The sequence below is a fragment of the Podarcis liolepis genome (genome assembly GCF_965112155.1).
Source record: "Podarcis liolepis genome assembly, chromosome: Z".
Classification (NCBI taxonomy): Eukaryota; Metazoa; Chordata; class Lepidosauria; order Squamata; family Lacertidae; genus Podarcis; species Podarcis liolepis.
The window spans coordinates 51,436,305-51,458,804 of NC_139570.1; the positions used below are offsets into that span (position 1 = coordinate 51,436,305).

The following is a 22,500-nucleotide window of genomic DNA, read 5'->3' on the forward strand; positions in this document are numbered from 1 at the left end:
CATAATCCTTAGCTAATGCGAACAGTTGGTTTTGGGGACTCCAACTCCCATGAGCCAGCGAGTTTCCGGACTACAATTCCATGAGCCAGTTGGGTTTGGGGACTACAATTCCCATGACTGCAATTCCCATGAGCCAGTGGGTTTGGGAACTACAATTCCCATGATTCAGTGGGGTTTGGGACTCCAACTCCCATGAGCCATTGGGTTTTGAGGCTACAACTCCCATCATCCAGTGGGTTTGGGGACTACAATTCCCATGAACCAGTGGGGTTTGGGGACTACAATTCCCATGATCCGGTGGGTTTCAGGACTACAATTCCCATGAGACGGTGGGGTTTGGGACTACAGTTCCTATGATCCGGTGGGTTTCAGGACTACAATTCCCATGAGACGGTGGGGTTTGGGGACTACAATTCCCATGATCCGGTGGGTTTCAGGACTACAATTCCCATGAACCAGTGGGGTTTGGGGACTACAATTCCCATGATCCGGTGGGTTTCAGGACTACAATTCCCATGAGACGGTGGGGGTTGGGACTACAGTTCCCATGATCCAGTGGGTTTCAGGACTACAATTCCCATGAGACGGTGGGGTTTGGGGACTACAGTTCCCATGATCCAGTGGGTTTGGGGATTACAATTCCCATGACTGCAATTCCCATGAGCTGGTGGGTTTTGTGACTACAATTCCCATGAGCCAGTGGGTTTGGGGACTACAATTCCCATGATCCTTAGCTAATAGGGCCAGTGGGTTTAGGGACTACAATTCCCATGAGCTGGTGGATTTGGGGACTACAATTCCCATGAGCCAGTGGGTTTGGGGACTACAATTCCCATGATCCTTAGCTAATAGGGCCAGTGGGTTTGGGGACTACAATTCCCATGAGCCAGTGGGTTTGGGGACTACAATTCCCATGATCCTTAGCTAATAGGGCCAGTGGATTTGGGGACTACAATTCCCATGATCCAGTGGGTTTGGGGACTACAATTCCCATGATCCATTGCTAAGAGGGCCAGTGGGTTTAGGGACTACAGTTCCCATGATCCATTGCTAATCGGGCCAGCGGGTTTGGGGACTACAGTTCCCATCAGCCAGTGGGTTCGGGGATTCAATTCCCATGATCCAGTGGGTTTTGTGACTACAATTCCCATGATCCTTAGCTAATAGGGCCAGGGGGTTTGGGGACTATAATTCCCATGAGCCAGTGGGGTTTGGGGACTACAATTCCCATGAGCCAGTGGGGTTTTGGGACTACAATTCCCATGATCCGGTGGGTTTTGAGGCTACAATTCCCATGACTACAATTCCCATGAGCTGGTGGGTTTGGGGACTACAATTCCCATGATCCAGTGTGTTTGGGGACTACAATTCCCATGATCCATTGGGTTTGGGGACTACAATTCCCATGATCCTTAGCTAAGGGGGTTTGGGGACTACAGTTCCCATGATCCTTAGCTAATAGGGCTAGTGGGTTTGGGGACTACAATTCCCATGATCCTTAGCTAATAGGGCCAGTTGGTTTGGGGACTACAGTTCCCATGATCCTTAGCTAATAGGGCCAGTGGGTTTGGGGACTACAGTTCCCATGAGCCAATGGGGTTTCGGGACTCCAACTCCCAGGATCCATTGCTAACAGGGCTGGTTGGTTTTGGGACTCCAACTCCCATCATCCATTGCTAACAGGGCTGGATGGTTCCAGGACTACAACTCCCATGATCCTTAGCTAACAGGACTCCAACTCCCATGATCCATTGCTAACAGGCCTGGTTGGTTTCGGGACTACAAATCCCATGAGCCAGTGGGGTTTGGGACTACATTTCCCATGATCCTTAGCTAATAGGGCCAGTGGCTTTGGGGACTACAGTTCCCATGGTCCTTAGCTACCTGGGCTGGTTGCTTTTTGGACTACAATTCCCATAATCCTTAGCCAATGCGAACGGTTGGTTTTGGCGACTCCAACTCCCATGAGCCAATGAGTTTCCGGACTACAATTCCCATGAGCCATTGGGTTTTAGGACTACAATTCCCATGAGCCGATGGGGTTTGGGGACTACAATTCCCATGAGCCGGTGGGTATGGGGACTACAATTCCCATGATCCAGTGGGTTTTGAGGCTACAACTCCCATGATCCTTAGCTAAATGGGCCAGTGGGTACTACAATTCCCATGATCCAGTGGGTTTTGGGACTACAATTCCAATGAGAGACTGGGTTTCGGACTACAATTCCCATGAGCCCGTGGGGATTGGGGACTACAACTCCCATGATCCAGTGGGTTTGGGGACTACAATTCCCATCACTACAGTTCCCATGAGCCAGTGGGGTTTGGGGACTACAATTCCCATGAGACAGTGGGGTTAGGGACTACAAGTCCCATGAGCCAGTGGGGTTTTGGGACTACAATTCCCATAACCCCACTGTCTCCTGGGAGTTATAGTTCCCTAACCAATCAGCCTGTTAGCTAAGCCTCATGGGAGTTGTAGTCCCAAACCCCACTGGCTCATGGGAATTGTAGTCCCGAAACCCCACTGTCTCCTGGGAGTTATAGTTCCCTAACCCCTGTAACTCATGGGATTCGTAGTCCCAAAACCCACTGGCCCTATTAGCTAAGGATTATGGGAACTGTAGTCCTTACCCCTGTAGCTCATGGGAATTGTAGTCCCCAAACCCCCTGGCCCTGTTAGCTAAGGATCATGGGAGTTATAGTTCCAAACCCCCACTCTCTTATGGGAATTGTAGTCCCAAAACCCCACTGTCTCCTGGGAGTTATAGTTCCCTAACCCCTGTAGCTCATGGGAATTGTAGTCCCAAAACCCACTGCCTCATGGGAATTGTAGTCCCAAAACCCCACTGGATCATGGGAATTGTAGTACCCACTGGCCCATTTAGCTAAGGATCATGGGAGTTGTAGCCTCAAAACCCCACCGTCTCCTGGGAGTTATAGTTCCCTAACCCCTGTAGCTCATGGGAATTGTAGTCCCAAAACCCACTGCCTCATGGGAATTGTAGTCCCAAAACCCCACCGTCTCCTGGGAGTTATAGTTCCCTAACCCCTGTAGCTCATGGGAATTGTAGTCCCGAAACCCACTGTCTCCTGGGAATTATAGTCCCCAAACCCTCTCCACCTATTAACTATGGCTCATGGGAGTTATAGTCCCAAAACCCCACACCCTCTGGGAGTTATAGTTCCCTAACCCCCTGTCTCATGGGAGTTGTAGTCCCAAAACTCACTCCCCCTATTAACTAAGGCTCATGGGAGTTATAGTTCCCTAACCCTTTCTCTCCGTGCACTCATGGGAATTGTAGTCCCAAACCCCACTCTCTCATGGGAATTGTAGTCCCAAAACCCCACCGTCTCCCGGGAGTTATAGTTTCCTAACCCACTTTCCCTCTTCGCTAAGGATCATGGGAGTTATAGTTCCCAAAACCCACTAGCTCATGGGAATTGTAGTACCAAAACCAATCATCTCCCTAATCCAAGTCTCCTGGGAGTTATAGTTCCTGAACCCACTGGGAATTGTAGTCCCGAAACCCATTCCCCCTCTTCGCTAAGGCTCATGGGAGTTATAGTTCCCTCTGGGAGTTATAGTTCTGGAACCCACTGGGAAGTGTAGTCCCGAAACCCCACTGTCTCCTGGGAGTTATAGTTCCCTTACCCCTGTAGCTCATGGGAATTGTAGTCCCAAAACCCCACTGTCTCCTGGGAGTTATAGTTCCCTAACCCCTGTAGCTCATGGGAATTGTAGTCCCAAAACCCCACTGTCTCCTGGGAGTTGTAGTTCCCTTACCCCTGTAGCTCATGGGAATTGTACTCCCGAAACCCACTGCCTCATGGGAATTATAGTCCCCAAACCCTCTCCACCTCTTAGCTAAGGCTCATGGGAGTTATAGTTCCTTCTGGGAGTTCTAGTTCCCTAACCCCTGTAGCTCATGGGAATTATAGTCCCCAAAACCACTCCACCTCTTAGCTAAGGCTCATGGGAGGTATAGTTCCTTTTGGGAGTTCTAGTTCCCTAACCCTTTCTCTCCTTGCGCTCATGGGAATTGTAGTCCCAAACCCCACGGTCTCCTGGGAATTGTAGTCCCAAAACCCCACTGTCTCCTGGGAGTTATAGTTTCCTCTGGGAGTTATAGTTCCCCAACCCACCGTCTCATGGGAGTTATAGTCCCAAAACCTCGTTTGCTTCTGGGAGTTATAGTTCCCTTGGCCTCTGGATCATGGGAGTTATAGTTCCAAACCCCACTGCCTCATGGGAATTGTAGTCCCCAAACCCCACCATCTCCTGGGAATTGTAGTCCCAAAACCCCACTGCCTCATGGGAATTGTAGTCCCCAAACCCAACCATCTCATGGGGATTGTAGTCCCAAAACCCGCTCCCCCTCTTCGCTAAGGCTCATGGGAGTTCTAGTTCCCTCTGGGAGTTATAGTTCCCTCTGGGAGTTCTAGTTCCCTAGCCCACTGCCTCCTGGGAATTGTAGTCCCGAAACCCACTCCCCCTCAGCTAAGGCTCATGGGACTTGTAGTTCCCTCTGGGAATTATAGTTCCTTATGGGAATTATAGTTCCCTAACCCTCTCCCTTCTCTCCCCCCAGCGCTACAAATCCCGGACAAGGAGCGCCAGGCGCTGGCCGAGCGCCTCCTCCGATTGGCCTGCGCCGAGCCCGCCCTCCTCCCGGCCCTCGCCGGCCCCGAGTTCGGGAAGCTCGCCCAATCCCTCGTCGACAGCGGCGCCCGCCACGGCGCCTACTCCGCCGCCGACGCCCTCGGGAACCTTAGCGCGTTGGCGCTCCAGCACCTGCCCCGCATGTACAACCAGGCGAAAGTCAAGGTCACCTGCGCACTGGGCGCCGCGCGCGGCATCGGCGTCACCTGCCACGCGCACCCGGCCGGCGGCCATGTTTTGTCGGCGCACCGTGTCGAAACCGGGCGCCTGCGCTCCTACGTCCTGGCGGTCCGGGACGCCGGCGCCTTGGAACCCGTCCATCTTTGGGCGCAGAACGTCCTCTCCGAGTTCGTGGCGCCCGAGACACGCGCCGCGTATGTGAGCGATAGCGCCGTGGCGCCCGGTTTCGGGAGAGGAGGACTCAGCCTGCGCTGCGCCGGGTGCGCCCTCAACGCCGCCGTCGCCGGCGTGCTCAGCCAGCGGGCGCTGCAGGCGCGCGGCATGCCGGAGGTGGCGGAGTTGTTGGCAACCTGCGTGGATCTGGTTGGGAGTTGTAGCGCCGAAGCTGGGAGTCGTAGCGCCGGGAGTTCGGCTGGGAGTTGTAGCGCCGGAGCGGCGCCGCCATGTTGGGATTCGCCGGCGGACGCGCTCCTGGCAGCGCACGAGCGGCAGGAAGGTGGCAACCTTGGGAGTCGTAGCGCCGCCAATCTAACTGGGAGTTATAGCGCAGGAGCGGCGGCGCAGGACGTTGGCACCAAGCTTGGGAGTCGTAGCGCCGCCAACGCAACTGGGAGTCGTAGCGCAGGAGCAACGGCGCAGGAGCGGCAGGAAGGTGGCCACCTCGGGAGTCGTAGCGCCGGAGCAGCAGCGCACGAATGGGAGGAAGGTGGCCACCTTGGGAGTCGTAGCGCCGCCAACGCAACTGGGAGTTACAGCGCAGAAGCCGGCGCCAAACTCGGGAGTCGTAGCGCCGCCAACGCCACCGGGAGCTATAGCGCAGAAGGTGGTGCCAAACTTGGGAGTTATAGCGCAGGAGCAACGCGGGAAGTTGGCGCCAAGCTCGGGAGTTGTAGCGCCGGAGGGACGGCGGACGGCGCCCACCTCAACCGGGCGCTGCTGGGAAACTTAGCGGCGCTGCTGGCGCCCGTCAAGCAGGCGGTGGCCGAACTGGGCGCCGAGGGGCGGCCGACGCTGCACCTGGTGTTGCCAACTTACCTGCGCCTGGAGAAGCTCTTCACCGCCAAGGCGGGCGACGCCGGCGCCGTCAGCAAACTATGCCACCTTTTCCTGGAGGCCCTGAAGGAGAACTTCAAGCTGCACCCGGCGCACAAGGCGGCCATGTTGCTGGACCCGCGCCAGAAGCTGCGCCCGGCGCCAACTTACCAGCACGAGGAGATCGTCGCCAACGTCTGCCAGCTGATGGAGTTGGCCGACGAGCCCGAACTCGAACCCGGCGCCGCCAAAAAAGCGCGCGTTCTGGGAGACGTAGCGCCGCCGGGCGCCGAGGAAGCGGAGGTCTATGCGTATCTGCAGGAGGCGAACGCTGCGGCGCCAACTGATCTGCTGCAGTACTGGCAGGGCGCCGCGTCGCACCCGCGGCTGGCCAGGTTGGCGCTGTGGCTGCTGGCGGTGCCGGCGGTTGGCGCCCGCGCCGGGTGCGCCCGGTTGTGCGAAGAGGCGCAGGGGATCAGGCGCCGGAGGGTGTTGGGGGCGGAGGAGGCGAATAAGTTGATGTTCTTGAAGGCGAATATGGCGTGAGTTGGGAACTGTAGCGCCGGGTGGCGGGTTCGAGTGTGGGAGAAGGGAAACGTAGCGCGGCGCCGGGTTGGAATGGGGCTGGAAAGGGTTGTGGGTTCGAATGGGGAGTGAGAGGTTGGGAAACGTAGCGCAGTCTGAATGGGGAGAGGATGGGAAATGTAGCATGGCGCCAGGTTGCGGGTTCGAATGAGGAGTGAGGGGTTGGGAAACGTAGCGCAGTTTGAATGTAATGTGAGAAGGTGGGAAGCGTAGCGCTAGGTTGCGGGTTTGAATGGGGGGTGAGAGGTTGGGAAACATAGCGTGGTGCCAGGTTGCGGGTTGGAATGGGGTGTGAGAAGGTGGGAAATGTAGCACGGCGCCGGGTGGCGGGTTCGAATGTGGGAGAAGGTAGGTTTGAATAATGTGGGTTTGAATAAGGTGAGGTGGGAAGCGTAGCGCCAGGTTGCGGGTTCGAATGGGGTGTGAGGGTGGGAAATGTAGCACGGCGCCGGGTTGTGGGTTCGAATGGGGAGTGAAGGTGGGAAACGTAGCGTGGCGCTGGGTTGCGGGTTCGAATGGGGAGTGAGAAGGTGGGAAATGTAGTGCTGGGTTGCGGGTTGCAATGGGGTGAGAGAGGTTGGGAAACATAGCGCCTTGTTGCGGGTTCGAATGGGGAGGTTGGGAAACGTAGCACGGTGCTGGGTTGGGGGTTCGAATGGGGTGTGAGAGGGTGGGAAACATAGCGTGGCGCCAGGTTGCGCCCGGTTGTGCGAAGAGGCGCAGGGGATGCGGCGCCGGAGGGTGTTGGGGGCGGAGGAGGCGAATAAGTTGCTGTTCTTGAAGGCGAACATGGCGTGAGGGGGAAACGTAGCGCGGTGCCGGGTTGTGGGTTGGAATCAGGAGTGAGAAGGTGGGAAACGTAGCGCCGGGTTGTGGGTTCAAATGGGGAGAGGATGGGAAACGTAGCGCGGCGCCGGGTTAGAATGGGGTGGGAAAGGTTGGGAAAGGTAGCGCCAGGTTGTGGGTTCGAATGGGGTGGGAGAAGGTGGGAAACGTAGCGCGGCGCCGGGTGGCGGGTTCGAATGTGAGGTGGGAGACGTAGCGTGGCGCCAGGTTGCGGGTTCGAATGGGGAGTGAGAGGTTGGGAAACGTAGCGCCAGCTTTGCATGTAATGTGAGAAGGTGGGAAACGTAGCGCCGGGTTGCAGGTTTGAATGGGGAGGTTGGGAAATGTAGCGCCAGGTTGTGGGTTCGAATGGGGTGCGAAAGGTTGGGAAACGTAGCGCCAGGTTGCAGGTTCGAATGGGGAGTAAGGTTGGGAAACGTAGCACGGCGTCGGGTTGCGGGTTCGAATGGGATATGAGAAGGTGGGAAACGTAGTGCGGCGCCAGGTTTGAATGGGGAGAGAGAGGTTGGGGAACATAGCGCAGCGCCGGGTTGTGGGTTCGAATCGAGAGAATATGGGAAACGTAGCGCCAGGTTTGAACGTAATGTGAGAAGGTGGGAAGCGTAGCACCGGGTTGCGGGTTCGAATGGGGTGTGAGAGGGTGGAAAACAGCACGGCGCCAGGTTGCGGGTTCGAATGGGGCTGGAAAGGGTTGCGGGTTCGAATGGGGATAGGTTGGGAAACATAGCGTGGCGCCAGGTTGCGGGTTCGAATGGGGCTGGAAAGGGTTGCGGGTTCGAATGGGGATAGGTTGGGAAACATAGCGTGGCGCCAGGTTGCGGGTTGGAATAGGAGTGTAAAGGGTTGCAGGTTCGAATGTGAGAGGTTGGGAAACGTAGCGCCAGGTTTGAATGTAATGTGAGAAGGTGGGAAATGTAGCGCCAGGTTGCGGGTTCGAATGGGGCTGGAATGGGTTGCGGGTTGGAATGGGGAGTGTTTGGGAAACGTAGCGCGGCGCCGGGTTGCAGGTTTGAATGGGTAGTGAGAAGGTGGGAAACGTAGCACGGCGCCAGGTTGCGGGTTCGAGTGGGATATGAGAAGGTGGATGGGGTGTGAGGTTGGGAAACGTAGCGCGGCGCCGGGTTGTGGGTTTGAATGGGGAGTGAGAAGGTGGGAAACATAGCGCCGGGTTGCGGGTTCGAATGTGTGAGAAGGGAAATGTAGCACGGCGCCAGGTTGTGGGTTCGAATGGGGAGTGAGAAGGTGGGAAGCATAGCGCGGCGCCAGGTTGTGGGTTCCAATGGGGCTGGAAAGGGTTGCAGGTTCGAATGGAGAGTGAGAGGTTGGGAAACGTAGCGCAGTTTGAATGGGGAGAGGTTGGGAAACGTAGCACGGTGCCGGGTTGTGGGTTCGAATGGGGAGAAGGTGGGAGACATAGCGCCGTGTTGCGGCTTTGAATGGGGCTGGAAAGGGTTGCGGGTTCGAATGGGGAGTGAGAGGTTGGGAAACGTAGCACGGGTTGTGGGTTCGAATGGGGCTGGAAAGGGTTGTGGGTGCAAATGGGGAGTGAGAGGATGGGAAACGTAGCGCTGGGTTGCGGGTTCGAATGGGGAGAGGTTGGGAAACATAGTGTGGCGCCTGGTTGGAATGGGGTGTGAGAGCGCCTGGTTGCGAGGTTGAATGGGGAGAAGGTGGGAAACATAGCACTGCGCCGGGTTGTGGGTTCGAATGGGGCTGGAAAGGGTTGCGGGTTCAAATCTGGAGAAGGTGGGAAATGTAGCGCCAGGTGGGTTCGAATGGGGTTTGAGGTTGGGAAATGTAGCGTGGCGCCGGGTTGTGGGTTCGAATGGGGAGTGAGAGGTTGGGAAACATAGCGCCAGGTTGCGGGTCCGAATTGGGCTGGAAAGAATTGTGCGTTTGAGTTGGGTGTGAGAGGTTGGGAAACGTAGCACAGCGCCGGGTTGCGGGTTCGAATGGGGAGTGAGAGGTTGGGAAACGTAGCGCCAGGTTGCGGGTTCGAGTGGGGAGGGTGGGAAACGTAGCGCCGGGTTGCGGGTTCGAATGGGAAGAAGGTGGGAAACGTAGCGCCGGGTGGCGGGTTCGAATGGGGAGAGGTTGGGAAATGTAGCGCGGCGCCGGGTTGCGGGTTGGAATGGGGCTGGAAAGGGTTGCGGGTTCGGATGGTGAGAGGTTGGGAAACGTAGCGCAGTTTGAATGGAGAGTGAGATGTTGGGAAACGTAGCGCTGGGTTGTGGGTTCGAATGGGGAGAGGCGCCAGTTTGCGGGTTGGAATGGGGTGCGAGAGGTTGGGAAACGTAGCGCGGCGCCGGGTTGTGGGTTCGAATGGGGAGAAGGTGGGAAACGTAGCGCCAGGTTGTGGGTTCGAATGGGGAGTGAGAGGTTGGGAAACGTAGCGCCAGGTTGTGGGTTCAAATGGGGAGAGGTTGGGAAACGTAGCGCGGCGCCGGGTTGCGGGTTCGAATGCGGGTGGAGAGGGTGGGAGTTTTAGCGCGGCGCCTGGTCTGGGGTGTATATAGGTGTATAGGGGGAATGGGGAGGGAGGGCAGGGATGAATTGGGGTGGGAACTCAATTCAGTTCCGGACTTGATCCCGGGGCCGGAGTGGAACTGAGAGGAGCTGAATTTGAATTCGGGGAGGGGGCAGAATTCGGACCAGGACTGAACTCAGACCTGAACTCGAACCCGAACTTGGGGCTGAACTTGAACTTGGGGTTGGACCCGAATTCGGGGCCGGAGCAGAGCTTGGAACTGAATTGGGGCTGAACTGGGATTTGAACTCAAATTCGGGGGCGGGACAGACTTGAACCCGGGGCCGAAGCAGAACTCAGATCTGAACTGAAGCGGGAACTTGAATTCGAACCCGGATTCGGGGCCAAACTCAGACCTGAACTTGGGCGAAATTCGAACCCGAACTTGGAGCTGAACTCAAACTCAGGGCTGAACCCAAATTCAGATTCGAATTCGCAGCTGAACTCGAACCCCAATTCGGGACCGAACTTGAACCCAGATCTGAACTCAAACTCGGGGTTGACCCTGGATTTGGAACTGAACTCAAACCAGAACTCGAACCCAAACTCAGAGCTGAACCCAAATTCGGGACCGAACTTGAACTCAGACCTGAACTCGAACTTGGGGCCGAAGCGAAACTTGGATCTGAACTCAAACTCAGGCCAGACTTGAACCCGGAGCGGAAGTGAGGCTGAACTGGGAGGTGAATTCCAATTCGGGGCGGAGTTGAACCCAGAGCCAAAGCAGAATTCGGACCTGGACTCGGGGCTGAACTCAAATTCAGGGTTGAACCCGGGACCGAACTCGAATTCAGATCTGAACTGAAACTCTGGGCCGAACAGGAAATTGAACTGAACTTGAATTCAGACCTGAACTCGAACCCGAACTTGGGGCTGAACTCAAATTCAGGATTGAATCTGGAACTTGGATCTCAACTCAAACGTGGGGTTGAAACTGAATTTGGGACCGAACTTGGATCTGAACTCAAGTTCAGGAGTGGGGCCGGACTTGAACCCGGGGCCGGAGCAGAACTTGGAAGTGAATTGGGGCTAGACTCGAACTCAGATCTGAACTTGGGGCTGAACTCAAACGTGAAACTGAATTGGAGACCGAACTTGGATCTGAACTCAAGTTCGGGGTTGGGGCCAGACTTGAACCCGGGGCCGGAGCAGAACTTGGGGCTGAATTCGGATCTGAACTCAGTCTTGGGCTTGAAACTGAATTCACGACCGAACTTGGATCTGAACTCAAATTCGGGGGACTTGAACCCGGGACCGAAGCTGAACTAAGACTTGAATTCGGACCTGGACTCAATTGGGGCCAAAAAGGAACTTGTACCTGAACTTGAACTCGGGGGGCAGGCCAGACTTGAACTCAGGTCTGAACTCGAACTCAGATCCAAACTTGAACCAGAACTCAAAGCCAAACTGAAGTCAGTTCAAATTCGGGACCTGATTCGAGCTCTGATCTGAACTCAAACTTGGGGTTGAACTCAAGTTCAGGACCAAGTTGGGCTTGAACTTGAACTTGGGGCTGGACTTGAACTCGGGGCCGAACTGAGACCTGAACTCGGGGCTGAACTCGAATTCAGAACTGAACTCGGGGCTGAATTTGAACTCAGACCTGAACTGGGACCTGGACTCTGGGCCGAACTAGAATTCAGATCTGAACTCGGGGCCGAATTTGAACTCGGGGCCAAACTGGGACCTGAACTCGGGGCTGAACTAGAATTCAGACCTGAACTCGGGTCCGAATTGGAACTCAGACCTGAACTGGGACCTGAACTCGGGACCGAACTCGAATTCAGACCTGAACTCGGGTCCAAATTGGAACTCAGACCTGAACTTGGGGCCAAATTCAAACCCAAACTGGCAGCTGAACCCAAACTCGAACTCTGAACTTGAACTCAGGGTCTGAACTTGAACTCTGGGCTGGAATTGGGGCCGGATTCGAACTTGAACTCCGAACTCTGAACTCGGGGCCGAACTGGGACCTGAATTCGGGGCCGAATTTGAACTCAGACCTGAACTTGGGGCCAAATTCAAACCCAAACTGGCAGCTGAACCCAAACTCTGAATTTGAACTTAGGGTCTGAACTCGAACTCGAGGCTGAAATTGGGGCCGGATTTGAACTCTGAACTCGGGGCCGAATTGGAACTCAGACCTGAACTCGGGGCCAAATTCAAACCCAAACTGGCAGCTGAACCCAAACTCGAACTCTGAACTTGAACTCGGGGCTGAAATTGGGGCTCAGATTCGAACTCCGAACTTCAACTCGGGGCCGAACTGGAACCTGAACTCGGGGGCCGAACTAGAATTCAGACCTGAACTCGGGGCTGAATTTGAACTGGGACCCAAACTCAAACTCTGAACTTGAACTCAGGGCCTGAACTCGAACTCGGGGCTGAAATTGGGGCTTGATTCGAACTCTGAACTCGGGGCCGAATTGGAACTCAGACCTGAACTCGGGGCCAAATTCAAACCCAAACTGGCAGCTGAACTCGAACTCTGAACTTGAACTGGAACTTTGAACCCCAAGTTCCTCCAGGCAGCTTGGCCCCGCCCCACTTCCTGTCTGGGGGTCGGGGAGCAGGAAGGGGCGGGGCTTCCTTGGCCCCGCTTCCTGTCAAGATCGAAGTAATATTTGGACTACAATTCCCATCATGCCTCGCCATTGGCCCTGTTAGCGGAGGATCATGGGAGGTGGAGTCCGAAGTCCCAGTGGCTCATGGGAATTGTAGTACCAGCATCCAGTGGCTCATGGGAATTGTAGTACCAACACCCACTGGCTCATGGGAATTGTAGTACCAACATCCACTGGCTCATGGGATTTGGAGTCCCAAAACCAACAAGGCCTGTTAGCAAAGGCTCATGGGAGTTGGAGTCCTAAAACCCCATTGGCTCATGGGAATTGTAGTACCAACATCCAGTCCCAAAGCCCAGTGGCTCATGGGAATTGTAGTACCAACATCCACTGGATCATGGGAGTCGGCGTCCCAAAATTAACTGCACCCATTAGCTAAGCATCATGGGAGTTGGAGTCCCCAAACCAATCAGCCCTGTTAGCAAAGGCTCATGGGAGTTGGAGTCCTAAAGCCCACTGTCTCATGGGAATTGGAGTCCCACAACCTCCAGCCCTCTTAGCTAAGGATCATGGGAATTGTAGTCCCAAAACCCCATTGGCTCATGGGAGTTGGAGTCCCAAAACCCCATTGGCTCATGGGATTTGTAGTCCCGAAACCCCATTGGCTCATGGGATTTGTAGTCCCAAAACCCCACTGGCTCATGGGAATTGGAGTCCCAAAAGCCCACTGGCTCATGGGAATTGGAGTCCCAAAAGCCCACTGGCTCATGGGAATTGGAGTCCCAAAACATCCAGCACTGTTAGCAATGGATCATGGGAGTTGGAGTCCCGAAACCCCACTGGCTCATGGGAGTTGGAGTCCCGAAACCAACCAGCCCTGTTAGCTAAGGCTCATGGGAATTGGAGTCCCATGACCCCACTGGCTCATGGGAATTGTAGTCCCAAAACCCCACTGGCTCATGGGAATTGTAGTCCCAAAACCCCACTGGCCCTGTTAGCAATGGATCATGGGAATTGGAGTCCCCAAAACCCCACTGGCTCATGGGAATCGTAGTCCCAAAACATCCAGCCCTGTTAGCAATGGATCATGGGAGTTGGAGTCCCGAAACCCCACTGGCTCATGGGAGTTGGAGTCCCGAAACCATCCAGCCCTGTTAGCAAAGGATCATGGGAATTGGAGTCCCATGACCCCACTGGCTCATGGGAATTGTAGTCCCAAAACCCCACTGGCTCATGGGAATTGTAGTCCCAAAACCCCACTGGCCCTGTTAGCAATGGATCATGGGAATTGGAGTCCCCAAAACCCCACTGGCTCATGGGAATCGTAGTCCCAAAACATCCAGCCCTGTTAGCAATGGATCATGGGAGTTGGAGTCCCGAAACCCCACTGGCTCATGGGAGTTGGAGTCCCGAAACCATCCAGCCCTGTTAGCAAAGGATCATGGGAATTGGAGTCCCATGACCCCACTGGCTCATGGGAATTGTAGTCCCAAAACCCCACTGGCTCATGGGAATTGTAGTCCCAAAACCCCACTGGCCCTGTTAGCAATGGATCATGGGAATTGGAGTCCCCAAAACCCCACTGGCTCATGGGAATCGTAGTCCCAAAACATCCAGCCCTGTTAGCAATGGATCATGGGAGTCGGAGTCCCGAAACCCCATTGGCTCATGGGATTTGTAGTCCCGAAACCAACCAGCCCTGTTAGCAGTGGATCATGGGAGTTGGAGTCCCAATGCCCACTGGCTCATGGGAGTTGGAGTCCCAAAGCCCACTGGCTCATGGGAATTGTAGTCCCAAAACCCCACTGGCCCTGTTAGCAATGGATCATGGGAATTGGAGTCCCCAAAACCCCACTGGCTCATGGGAATTGTAGTCCGAAAACATCCAGCCCTGTTAGCAATGGATCATGGGAGTCGGAGTCCCGAAACCCGATTGGCTCATGGGATTTGTAGTCCCGAAACATCCAGATAATTCAGATAATCCTTTTGGGAGAAATGGGAATGAAGCAAATTCCAGGGCGGATTATTATTATTATTATTATTATTATTATTATTATTATTATTACTCGATCCAACTCCCTTTTATTCCATTTATTCCGCTTTTCCGGGACTCCGAGAAAAATCGAAAATAAAATCGCCGCCCCGAGTGCGAATTCCACCCCCGAAAAATAATTAAAAATATTATAATCAATTAATTAGACTGTTATAATTAATTAATTATAATATATAATTATAATTAATTAATTAAATTGTTATGATTAATTGATTACAATATAATATATAATTACAATTAATTCATTAAATTAAAATTGAAATATCGGTGCCCCGGGTGCGGATTTTCTGTTCTTGCCCCCAAAAAGAATAAAATTATAAATGAAATAATAAGTAATAAATAAGAAAATCGCCGCCCCGAGTGCAAATCTTCTGTTCTTGCCCCGAAAAAGAATAAAATTATAAATATAATAAAATAAGAAATAAGAAAATTGCCGCCCCGGGTGCAAATTTTCTGTTCTTGCCCCGAAAAAGAACAAAATTATAAATATAATAATTAATAAATAAGAAAATCGCCGCCCTGGGTGAAAATTTCCTGCTCTTGCCCCGAAAAAGAATAAAATTATAATAAAATCAAAATACTAAGTAATAAAATAAGAGAATCGCCGCCCTGAAAAATTATTAAAATTATAAATATAATAAAATCAAAATAAGTAATAAATAAGAAAATCGCCGCCCTGGGTGAAAATTTCCTGTTCTTGCCCCGAAAAAGAATAAAATTATAAATATAATAAAATCAAAATAAGTAATCAAATAAGAAAATTGCCGCCCCAGGTGCAAATTTTCTGCTCTTGCCCTGAAAAAGAATAAAATTATAATAACATAAAAATACGAAGTAACAAAATAAGAAAATCGCTGTAAATTTTCTGTTCTTGCCCCGAAAAATGATAAAATTATAAATATAATAAAATCAAAATAAGTAATCAAATAAGAAAATCGCTGCCCCAGGTGCAAATTTTCTAAACTTGCCCCGGAAAAGAATAAAATTATAAATACAATAAAATAAAAATAATAAGTAATAAAATCGCCGCCCCGAGTGCAAATTTTCTGTTCTTGCCCCGAAAAAGAAAATTATAAATATAATAAAATCAAAATAATAAGTAATAAAAAAAGAAAATCGCCGCCCCGAAAAATAATAAAATTATTAATATAATAAAATCAAAATAAGTAATAAAATAAGAAAATCGCCGTCCCGAGTGCAAATTTTCTGCTCTTGCCCCGAAAAATAATAAAATTTGTAAATAAAATAATAAGTAATAAAATAAGAAAATCGCCGCCCCGGGTGCAAATTTCCTGTTCTTGCCCCGAAAAAGAATAAAATTGTAAATAAAATAATAAGTAATAAAATAAGAAAGTCGCCGCCCCGGGTGCGAATTTCGCGGGGAAAGAAATTGCCGCGAAAATCGGATTTAATTCAGAATATCGACTGGGCGGGTGGGAGGGAAAGGGAAGGAAAAAATCCATATTTTTGAGGCCGGAGCTGTTTTTTTCTACTGTCTGAGGGATATTTTTCTGGAAATATTCTGAGTTTGGGTCTTAATTTATACTTTTCTAGCAACACACTATTTTTATATGGATATTCACGTCGTCGCGAAGGGAGGGAGGGGAAAAAGGCGGAAAAAAGCAGAATATTGTACTGTATTTAAAGCATAAAGAAATGGGGAAATGTTATCTACTGTCACGCTTGCTGTGTGTGAATAAACCGAGACTCGAACTCGTCTCCTGTGTGTCATTTCGTCTCGTTTATTGCTATTATTAGTATTATTAGTATTAATAATATTATTAATATTATCTTGGAGGGCCTTCAAATCCATTAATAATAATAATATTCCGTCGGAGGGCCTTCAAATCCATGAAGAATAATATTATTATTATTACTATTATTATTATTCCCTCGGAGGGCCTTCAAATCCATGAATAATAATAATCATAATAATAATATTCCCATGGAGGGCCTTCAAATCCATTAATAATAATAATAATAATATTCCCATGGAGGGCCTTCAAATCCATTAATAATAATAATAATAATAATATTCCCATGGAGGGCCTTCAAATCCATTAATAATAATATTATTATTATTACTATTATTATTATTCCCTAGGAGGGCCTTCGAATCCATTAATAATAATAATAATAATAATAATAATAATAATAATAATAATAATAATAATCCCTCGGAGGGCCTTCAAATCCATTATTATTATTATTATTCCCTCGGAGGGCCTTCAAATCCATGAATAATAATAATAATATTATTATCATTATTATCATTATTCCCTTGGAGGGCCTTCAAACCATGAATATTATTATTATTATTATTCCCTCTTAGGGCCTTCAAATCCATGAATATTATTATTATTATTCCCTCGGAGGGCCTTCAAATCCATGAATATTATTATTATTATTATTATTATTATTATTATTATTATTATTCCCACGGAGGGCCTTCAAATCCATGAATATTATTCTTATTCTTATTATTATTCCCTCGGAGGGCCTTCAAATCCATGAATATTATTATTATTATTATTATTCCCTCGGAGGGCCTTCAAATCCATGAATATTATTATTTTTATTATTATTATTATTATTATTCCCTCGGAGGGCCTTCAAATCCATGAATATTATTATTATTATTATTCCCTCGGAGGGCCTTCAAATCCATGAATATTATTATTATTATTATTCCCTCGGAGGGCCTTCAAATCCATGAATAATAATAATAATATTATTATTCCCTCGGAGGGCCTTCAAATCCCTGAATATTATTATTATTATTATTATTCCCGCAGAGGGCCTTCAAATCCCTGAATATTATTATTATTATTATTATTCCCTCGGAGGGCCTTCAAATCCATGAATAATAATAATAATAATATTCCCATGGAGGGCCTTCAAATCCATGAATAATAAGAATAATAATATTCCCATGGAGGGCCTTCAAATCCATGAAGAATATTATTATTATTATTATTACTATTATTCCCTCGGAGGGCCTTCAAATCCATGAATAATAAGAATAATAATATTCTCTCGGAGGGCCTACAAATCCATGAATATTATTATTATTATTATTTCGGAGGGCCTTCAAATCCATGAAATTATTATTATTTTTATTATTCCCTCAGAGGGCCTTCATATCCATGAATATTATTATTATTATGATTTCGGAGGGCCTTCAAATCCATGAAATTATTATTATTTTTATTATTCCCTCAGAGGGCCTTCATATCCATGAATATTATTATTATTATGATTTCGGAGGGCCTTCAAATCCATGAAATTATTATTATTATTATTATTCCCTCAGAGGGCCTTCAAATCCATGAATATTATTATTATTATTTCGGAGGGCCTTCAAATCCATGAAATTATTATTATTATTATTATTCCCTCAGAGGGCCTTCAAATCCATGAATATTATTATTATTATTATTATTATTTCGGAGGGCCTTCAAATCCATGAAATAATAATTATTATTATTATTATTCCCTCAGAGGGCCTTCAAATCCATGAATATTATTATTATTATTATTTCGGAGGGCCTTCAAATCCATGAAATTATTATTATTATTATTATTATTATTATTATTATTATTATTATTATTCCCTCGGAGGGCCTTCAAATCCATGAATATTATTACCTACATACCTACCTACCTACATATATATACACCAGATAGATATGTCGATCGATCGATCGATCGATCGATAGATAGATAGATAAGAAATATATACATAAATACTACATAGATAGCTATGTCGATAGATTGATAGATACGTAAGAAATCTATAGATACATACATACCTACATACATATATAATAGATGATTGATTGATTGATTGATTGATTGATTGATTGAGATAGATAGATAGATACATCTATAGATAGATATAGATAGATAAGAAATACATAGATACATCCATATATACCAGATAGATAGATACGTCGATAGATTGATAGATAGATAAGAAATATATACATATATACTACATACATAGATATGTCTATAGATCAATAGCTAGACTGATAAATGTATAGATACATACATATATACTGGATGGGTGGATAGATAGATAGATAGATAGATAGATAATATATAGATAGATACCTACCTACATATGTGGCATCTAGTATATGATAGATAGATAGATAGATAGATAGATACATCTATAGATTGATTGATTGATTGATTGATTGATTGATAGAGAGATGATAGATATAGATAGATAGATAGATAGATAGATAGATAGATAGATAGATAGATAGATAGATAATCTATAGATTGATAGATACATAAGAAATATATAGATACGTACATCCATCCATCCATATATACTAGATAGATAGATAGATAGATAGATATGGATATAAAAATAGATACGTCGATTGATTGATTGATTGATTGATTGATAGATACATAAGAAATATATAGATACCTACCTACATATATACATATATACTAGATAGATAGATACATCTATAGATTGAGTGAGTGATTGATTGATCGATGATAAAGATAGATAGATAGATAGATAGATAGATAGATAGATAGATTAGAAATATATAGATACCTACCTACATACATATATACTAGCCAGAGATAGATATAGATAGATAGATAGATAGATAGATAGATAGATGATAGATAGATAGATAAGAAATATATAGATAGCTACAGACATATATACATACATACCAGAGAGATAGATAGCTCTATAGATAGATAGAAACATAAGATACCTACCTATATATATATTAGATAGATAGATACGTCAATAGATGATAGATAGAGATAGATAGATAGATAATCGATAGATAGATAGATAGATACATAAGAAATGTATAGATACCTACCTACATATATACCAGATAGATATGTCTATAGATGGATAGATAGATAATAAATATATAGGTACCTACCTACATATATATATATATACTAGATAGATAGATAGATAGATAGATAGATAGATAATAAATATATAGGTACCTACCTACCTACATATATATATACTAGATAGATAGATAGATAGATAGATAGATAGATAGATAGATAAGAAATATATACATATATACTACATAGATATGTAGCTAGATGATAGATACATAAGAAATAGATACATACCTACATACATATATACCAGATAGATAGATATGTCGATAGATAGACTGATGATAGATAGATAGATAGATAGATAGATAGATAGATAGATAGATAAGAAATATATATATATATATATACGCCAGATAGATACGTCTATAGATAGATAAGAAATGTATAGATACCTACCTACCTACCTACATATATACTAGATAGATAGATAGATACATAGATACATCGATAGATAGATAGATAAGAAATATATACATATATATACATATATACTTCATAGATAGATATGTCTATAGATAGATAAGATATATATATATAGATACCTACCTACCTACCTACATATATACTAGATAGATAGATAGATATAGATAGATAAGAAATACATAGATACATACCTACAGACATATATACGTCTATAGATAGATAAGAAATATATACATATATACTTCATAGATAGATATGCCTATAGATCAATAGATTGATAGATACATAAGAAATGTATAGATACCTACATACATATACACCAGATAGATACGTCTATAGATAGATAAGATATATATATAGATACCTACCTACCTACCTACCTACATATATACTAGATAGATAGATCGATACATCTATAGATAGATAGATAGATAGATAGATAGATAGATAGATAGATAAGAAATATATACTACATAGATATGTCCCTAGATTGAGAGTTACATAAGAAATGTATAGATACCTACCTACCTACATATATATATATAGATGATAGATAGATAAGAAATATATACATATATACTTCATAGATATGTCTATAGATTGATTGATCGATCGATCGATCGATAAGAAATATATACTACATAGATAGATATGTCCATAGATTGAGAGATACATAAGAAATGTATAGATACCTACCTACCTACCTACCTACATATATATTTAATAGATGATAGATAGATAGATAAGAAATATATACATATATACTTCATAAATATGTCTATAGATCAATAGATAGATAGATAGATAGATAGATAAGAAATATATACATATATACTACATAGATAGATATGTCTATAGATTGATAGATACATAAGAAATGTATAGATACCTACATACCTACCTACCTACATATACACCAGATAGATACGTCTATAGATAGATAGATAATAAATATATAGATACCTGCCTGCCTGCCTACCTACCTACATATATACCAGATGGATAGATAGATAGATAGATATAGATAGATAAGAAAATACATAGATACATACCTACATACATATATACCAGATAGATACGTCTATAGGTTGATAGATAAGAAATATATACATATATACTACATAGATAGATATCTCTATAGATCAATAGATAGATAGATAGATAGATAGATAGATAGATAGATAGATAAGAAATATATACATATATACTACATAGATAGATATGTCTATAGATTGATAGATACGTAAGAAATGTATAGATACCTACCTACCTACATATACACCAGACAGATACGTCTATAGATAGATAGATAGATAGATAGATAGATAGATAGATAAGAAATATATAGATACCTACCTACCTACCTACATATATGATAGAGAGATGATAGATAGATAGATAGATAGAGATAGATAGATAGGTAATCTATACATTGATAGCTACATAAGAAATATATAGATAGATACCTACCTACCTACCTACATATATACTAGATAGATATGTCCATAGATAGATAGACTGATACAAAATAAATGTATGGATACATACATATATATATACTGGATAGATAGAGATAGATACGTCTATAGATAGATTAGAAATATATAGATAGATACATACCGACATATATACATATATACTTGATAAATAGATACATCTATTGATTGATTGATTGATTGATTGATTGATATAGATAGATAGATTAGAAATATATTGATATATACCTACATATATACTTGACAAATAGATACATCTATAGATTGATTGATTGATATAGATACCTACCTACCTACATATAGATAGATAGATAGATAGATAGTTAAGAAATATATACATATATACTACATAGATAGATATGTCTTTCGATCGATCGATAGATACATAAGAAATGTATAGATACCGACATACCTACCTACCTACATATACACCAGATAGATACATCTATAGATAGATAGATAAGAAATATATAGATACCTACCTACCTACATACATATATGATAGATAGATAGATAGATAGATAGATAGAGATAGGTACATCTATAGATTGATAGATACATAAGAAATATATAGAAAGATACCTACCTACCTACCTACATATATACTAGATAGATATGTCCATAGATAGATAGACTGATACAAAATAAATGTATGGATACATACATATATATATACTGGATAGATAGAGATAGATACGTCTATAGATAGATAGATAGATAGATAGATTAGAAATATATAGATAGATACATACCGACATATATACATATATACTTGACAAATAGATACATCTATAGATTGATTGATTGATTGATTGATAGATAGATATAGATAGATAGATTAGAAATATATTGATATATACCTACATATATACTTGACAAATAGATACATCTATAGATTGATTGATTGATTGATATAGATAGATTACAAATATATAGATAGATACATACCTACCGACCTACATGTATACATATATACTTGATAAATAGATACATCTATTGATAGATAGATAGATAGATAGATAGAGATAGATAGATGATAGATTAGAAATCTAGATAGATTAGAAATATATAGATACATACGTACATACTAGATAGATATGTCCATAGATTGCTAAGAAATGTATAGATACCTACCTACCTACCTACCTACCTACATATATACTAGACAGAGATATGTCTATAGATAGATAGATAGATAGATAGATAGATTGATAGATATATAGATAGAT

The 22,500-nt window shown here is 45.4% G+C and overlaps 2 protein-coding genes and 3 long non-coding RNA genes across 5 annotated transcripts in view; 3 read left to right on the top strand and 2 right to left on the bottom strand.

Annotated features, from left to right (window-relative positions):
• Positions 1-8,386, top strand: part of ZNF618 (zinc finger protein 618) — a 49,961-nt gene extending 41,575 nt beyond the window's left edge. Inside the window, 5 exon segments of the mRNA XM_083484531.1 lie at positions 4,593-5,249; positions 5,745-6,417; positions 6,839-6,962; positions 7,969-8,079; positions 8,191-8,386. Of these exon segments, the coding sequence (XP_083340657.1) occupies positions 4,593-5,249; positions 5,745-6,417; positions 6,839-6,842 (1,334 nt within the window). The 3' untranslated portion in view covers positions 6,843-6,962; positions 7,969-8,079; positions 8,191-8,386.
• A 325-nt stretch (positions 8,387-8,711) lies between these two features.
• Positions 8,712-9,860, top strand: LOC310698713. Its single transcript, XR_014521713.1, has 3 exons — positions 8,712-8,784; positions 9,094-9,314; positions 9,653-9,860. It is a non-coding gene; the product is annotated as an uncharacterized lncRNA (long non-coding RNA).
• Positions 9,861-9,877: 17 nt separating this feature from the next.
• Positions 9,878-12,518, bottom strand: LOC310697929 (uncharacterized protein; the record flags this gene model as incomplete). The annotated part of the gene is made up of 9 exons (XM_083484532.1): positions 12,303-12,518; positions 12,181-12,242; positions 11,947-12,013; positions 11,749-11,865; positions 11,551-11,717; positions 10,946-11,054; positions 10,757-10,801; positions 10,312-10,471; positions 9,878-9,984 (listed from the first exon to the last, which is right to left on the bottom strand). Exons 1-9 carry the CDS (start codon positions 12,486-12,488, stop codon positions 9,878-9,880), a joined length of 1,020 nt encoding a protein of 339 aa, XP_083340658.1. The 5' UTR covers positions 12,489-12,518.
• A 320-nt stretch (positions 12,519-12,838) lies between these two features.
• On the top strand, positions 12,839-14,365 carry LOC310698718. The gene is made up of 6 exons (XR_014521714.1): positions 12,839-12,932; positions 13,145-13,368; positions 13,418-13,642; positions 13,805-13,850; positions 13,966-14,150; positions 14,296-14,365. It is a non-coding gene; the product is annotated as an uncharacterized lncRNA (long non-coding RNA).
• LOC310698719 lies at positions 13,850-14,326 on the bottom strand. Its single transcript, XR_014521715.1, has 3 exons — positions 14,253-14,326; positions 14,092-14,202; positions 13,850-13,930 (listed from the first exon to the last, which is right to left on the bottom strand). It is a non-coding gene; the product is annotated as an uncharacterized lncRNA (long non-coding RNA).
• Positions 14,366-22,500: the final 8,135 nt, after the last annotated feature.